A 6,000-nucleotide genomic window follows, 5' to 3' on the forward strand; every position below is an offset into this window, starting at 1 on the left:
CAAACAGACGAAGAGAAATGGAAACAAAATCTCTCTGACGGAGGTAACAGGAAGTTTTCCAGTCCAACATCTCTAATACATGACGTCTTCTGTAGGTTTATGCATCAGAGATCACGTAGATATGGAAATTTCCAGTAAACCATCCTGGTTAAACTGGCGTCACCGTGGCAACGCGATAGGTTTGCAGTTAAATTACAGTTATTATGGAAATGAAAACGCCATGTTGATTGACGGACAGTTTGTTCGACGCGGCTCCTGAGCGAGTCTGTCAGTCAAAGTGCTTTCATTACGCACAGCTCTTACCTGAACACACACACACACACACACACACACACACACACACACACACACACACACACACACACACACACACACACACACACACACACATTCTACAGGTTCACTGTGCACACAAACTATTTGAATCACTACATTCAGATCAATGAGCAAAATGAGTCACAGAGAGTTATTCAGTGCGTGTTCGTTTTGGAAGAAGTCATTGGTAACTCATGACAACACTGAGGGACAGAAATAAATGGGGTCAACTGGTCTGTGTTACATATATGATTTGAGAGATTTCTCAATTCACCCCCCGACTTCAGTTCTGCAGAGTTAAATTTCTCTTCTGTTCTTTCTCTCTTGACTTAATCTACTGTGCAGATCGTGATTCATGAATTTAAAAAGTTCCCCAGTTCCTCAAACTCTTCAATCTTTCCCCTTCAATACTTCAAGCTTCATGATGGACCGAATTTGCTTCAAAGAAATTGGCACATCCATTTTGTGTCTTAAACAGCATTTAAACATGGGAAACACACATCAAACACACATCAAACACACATCAGACACACATCAGACACACATCAAACACACATCAGACAACCCAGTGGCTGGGATAAAAAGATACAGAAGAACTTTACTTTACTTTTCACTGCACATAACAACTAAGAGTGACATGGTTCATGGTCAGAACCTTTAATACGAGAAAAAAAAAAAATCTTTATTCATAACAGAGAGAAGGTAAATGAAACATCTGCTGCACCCAATGAAACTTTTGTTGGTGTGATGTTTGACAGTAGCTCGGGCCAAAGCAAGAATGTGGGAGCGATTGCAGCATCTGGTGTTTTGTGCAGGCGAAAAAAAGCCTATTTAAAAAGCTTAAGGCCAAATTACAGCCAAGTCTGCGAGTGAGCGTGTTAATGTGTGTACGCGTCAGAGTGTGTTGTGGGCAGCGCCGATAGAGAGGAGCAGCGTGGAGTCAGTTGGCTTTTTACACGCCAGGGCCGTCTCTCAGCCTCTCACGCCGCTCCACCGTCTCAAGCAGAAAACACAATCATCCGCAGCCTATTTTATGTGATTTGGTCTGAAACTCACTCAAATATTGAACCCCACTCCAAAACACTTGCCTCTCAAATTGTGTTTTAGCGGCTCCAGTAAATATCTTCTGCTTGTTTTCCTGCACAAAGTTTGGCAGCGGGGAGTTGCTGGATGATTCAGCCCCATTTAGAACTCGGCCAAAAGCTACTCTATTAGTCCGGCGAGATGTTAGCACGTTTTTATTTGAAGTGACAGTAAATTCTAACGAGTCTGCATTCCAGCTCTGTTACTTTGACAGCATGTCCACCTGCGTGTGTGCACGTCACTGCCAAAACACAGGAATCGAGCCTTGTGACTTTTTTTTTAACTTTGTATGTGTCGTCATTGCATTTCATTATCTTTCGTCACATTTATATCTGATTCCAGTTTGTTTCCCATCAGTCTTTTGTTCCTCCTGTGTGCGTATCCAGCTCTAATTGGCTGGAGAGCGAACTGGAAATCGGAGTTTGATGCCAGTTTGTCAAGCCAGAGAGATTCTGAACACGTTTCCATGTGAATGGCCGGTAAACACCAGCTGTTGGTGTGAAACCGCTGGAACTGTGTGTCCAGATCCCACGGAGACAAAACGGATTCTTCACAGTCCATTTGGTTGTAGGCAACCCGAACCGCACTGGACACGGGGCTTAGAGCAGCTGATTGAGCATTGACATAAACAATCTACGTGCACATTCTGAAAAGTCATTTCCTGGTTTGTCATGACAACGTGTGGAAATTGATTTGTGTGGTTCAGAGTATTAAAACAGGAGATACAGATGTACGCATGCATTTTTTTTTTGCCTTTATAGACTGAGTGAATAGTTTGCCGCACTACAACGGTCTGAAGTAATATGAAATGTAAAAATAAGCTAATTGAGTCAGTGGTTTATTTTAGAACCGGTGTTTTTGTATCAGTGAACAATTAATCATTTCATCTGGGGATAAACGAGCCACTAGAGTCACTGAACTTAATGAGTACATGCAGATCTGCTGTTTCCCTTTGAGATCAAACCAGTGCTCAAAAGAGGGGTATTAATATTTGATATATATATATATATAAATATATGTATTTTTATATTTTTGTTTCATGAGAGAATCCCCTGTTTGTGCATTAATTTGTTGGCATGTTGTGTGTTTCTATGTCCACAGGGAATTATTTTGCATATATATTTAATACAATAATTGCATTTTACAACATTTTCAATTAAGTTGCCGTATTACTCTGCTGTCATTGGCTGATAGTGGGACTGGAACACAAAACAGCAGCAGCACAGACTCTTCACTAGAGTTCGGACGAACATATTGTCAACAAATTAGATTCAATCTTAACCACAACTCCAATTAGTTTACTCGCTGATGTCTCCAGCTCATTATGTGTCTTGTCCTTTGTCTTTTGTTACCAAACAAGTGGAAGCTAGTTTGGTAAATAGTTGGTTATTATTCAGGATCAGCTTTGCCAAACCAGGCTGCAGAAGAAACGTGGAAAAACTAATATACATGCATTTGGAAAAAATAAACTGTATGAAAAGAGAATCCAGCCAATTAAATTTCATACGGACAGATTGAAATGTGTTCATGATGTGAACTCACCACACACTGACCCCTCTGACGTTAGAGGTCGTGAAAGAAAAGATGAACATGTATTTATCAGCCTCCTGATTTCTACTGGGACGGTTGTTGGTGTGTTTGTGTTGATGCTGAGCTGAGCTCTGCAAAAAAAATCCCTCGTCTGATCCACAACTGATCAAAACACCGAATATGGCATCCTGCTACACACACACACAGACACACACACACACACACACACACACACACACACACACACACACACACACACACACACACACACACAGCATTAGTTAGCTGTGTTCATCTATGTTTAGCTGCTGGAGCTGCCTAGCTGTCCCAAAGCTGTCACCATGTTACAAGCTACTGCTGAGAGCTCTCCTTTACACACACACACACACACACACACACACACACACACACACACACACACACACACACACACACACACACACACACACACACACACACACACACACACACACACACACACACACACACACACACACACACCATTCCGTCATGATTGTGAATACAGGTAACAGTGACTCTTTGTCGGGTGTTTGAATGACTGCTATAAGGTTACCCTGAAATCCTCTTACACACACACACACACACACACACACACACACACACACACACACACACACACACACACACACACGCACACACGCACACGCAGTAGCTTTCCCCATTCTAATTGCTGCAATGTGACACTGCTTCCCACATGGTGAGAAGAAAAAGGGAGAGATACTCAGGATTGGGTGAAGGACGGGGCGACAGAGAGTCAACATTTGACCTACATCCGATGTTTGTTTCTGTCTGTTTGCTGATGAAACTGCGCTGACGTCTGTCAAAACACACGTCATCATATTTTATTGTAGGAGAAACAGAAAGTTACAGATAAGAATCAGATATTAAAAAAAACATCGTGTGTCCTTCCTTCCTGTTTTTATTTCCTGTTTTCCCGCTTATTTATGCACAACAGGACAGAAACAAGTCTTTTGAGATTTCGCCTCGAAAGGTCAAATGTTTTTTGCTGAAAACCGAAGATGTTATTCTGCATTTTCAGTGTTTGTGAACAGAATGTCAGGTGGCTAATGTATGTGTCCGCTCCTAAAATGTATTATTTTCCCGTTATTTATACGTGGTTTGGTTTGTCTTAGTATAAAAATACAGTGTCTCTCCCAAAGAAACATGGTTGTTTCTGCAGGTACCTGAAATACTCCAGGTTAAAAAGTCTTATACTAATTCTGTCCTCTCTCTCTTTGTGTTTTGAAGGTTTTCCAGATCGCCTATTTGATCATAAAAGCAGCCAACTCTCCTCGCCCGGGTGAGCATCCGGCCCCACGCTTTGTGTTTGGACGGCCTCACACTGTGTCAGCGATTAACATCACTGCTTTTTGATTATGCAATGAAACAATAACTATGTGATTAAAGTGCAAGCAACACACTTATTTTTAGCCTCCGTCGCAGGAACTGTTAAATACTGTAATTATAACCGTTTGAGCAAATGACTGTCCCGCCGAGAATCCACTGTTAATTTCAGGTCGCAGCCAATAAAAAGCATTTTACCGTCGTCTTATGAACACGCTTTGTGTGCAAATGTTGTGGGAATATGTGGAATTGAATGTTCTGTCGATTTTTTTCTATGTATTTTAATTCGGATGACCCCAGAACACAGGCCTGGACATCCATTATTATTCGTATTGATCTTTCCTCCTCTCCACATTTCATCTATATATCATAAATTTCCCCCACCAACCTTTTCCTGTGCAGGTAACTGGGTGTTGGAGCGTTCGATAGACGGCGTGACCTTTGAACCCTGGCAGTACTACGCCATCACGGAGACGGAGTGCCTGACTCGATTCAACATTAATCCACGCCGAGGACCCCCGTCCTACACCAGGGACGATGAAGTTATCTGCACGTCGTATTATTCAAAGATTCACCCTCTGGAGAACGGAGAGGTAACTTCTCCTTCACTGCCCATGTCGTCTGTGGCTGAGTTAGATTTGGTTTTGTTTTGAGTTGGATGGTGTCAGTAGGTTATGTTGAAACTGAAATACACCAAGTTTGGTTACTTGGATTAGTTTATTACATTTACTTGTTTCATGATCCGACTTATATCACTCTGAGTTAGACCTTATTAAGTTGGACTAAGTTCAGAGAGACTGGTACATGCTTGGGTCTCAGATTAGAGAGCAGGGCCGTCACTATTTCCAAAAATCAAATTTGAAGGAACTTGACAAGAGATGTAATTTGTTCATATGTCTTCTAACATCCCTATTAAAAAGTTGGGTGTAATGAAGTTTGGTTGAATTTTAATTTAGTTAGAGTGGGTTTTAATTCTGGGTTCGACTTGTTACTAAACATGATCCCTGCAATGCATTGATTGTAGTTCACGATCATGCACTTAGGTTTTAGTTTCTTTTCTAAAATTGCTTTCTTTTCCAGATAACTTCTGTGATAGAAATCTGTGGTGAATAATCTCCTCAGACTCTAGTTGCCGTTGTAATGTGCAAACAAAGATAAACAGGCAGAGACGTTGAGGTGAAAGTCTGTTTCTTTATTAAAAACAGGGTCACTAATGGGTAAAGATTTAGAGAAGCCAAACAAATCCATGAATAATAAACAGAGAATGTAAAAATGTAAGAATGAGGAAGAATCTAAACTTGTGTCACCAGGTCAAACTTCATCAAATCAACAGCAACATCTGATAAAGACGTTAAATATTCAGATAAACGCTGCAGCCCAGGATTCAGCTCTGGATAAATAATAACATGGTTCATTGATTCTCAGAGTTAATAAGAACCGTGGAGCTTAGTACATAAACAAAATGTATATTTCTGTGTGCAACAGTTGATATCATTTCTGTCTCTGATTAAATCTGGGTTGTGATTTATTGAAAACACACTCACACACATGTGCACACCACTGTTTACTGTGATGTTGCTTTGATCAGTGTTTGTGTGTGATTGCACCCGGCAAGAACAGAGGGGCAAGACGGTTTTAACTGACATTAATGAAGAGAAAAGAGACGGTACACACACACACACACACACACACACACACACACACACA

The 6,000-nt window shown here is 41.1% G+C and overlaps 1 protein-coding gene across 1 annotated transcript in view; it reads left to right on the forward strand.

Annotated features, from left to right (window-relative positions):
* lama2 (laminin, alpha 2) overlaps window positions 1-6,000 on the forward strand; it is a 138,572-nt gene that overhangs the window by 32,038 nt on the left and 100,534 nt on the right. Inside the window, 2 exon segments of the mRNA XM_047338003.1 lie at window positions 4,198-4,249; window positions 4,696-4,886. Of these exon segments, the coding sequence (XP_047193959.1) occupies window positions 4,198-4,249; window positions 4,696-4,886 (243 nt within the window).

The sequence above is a fragment of the Hippoglossus stenolepis genome, chromosome 20 (assembly GCF_022539355.2).
Source record: "Hippoglossus stenolepis isolate QCI-W04-F060 chromosome 20, HSTE1.2, whole genome shotgun sequence".
Lineage (NCBI taxonomy): Eukaryota > Metazoa > Chordata > Actinopteri > Pleuronectiformes > Pleuronectidae > Hippoglossus > Hippoglossus stenolepis.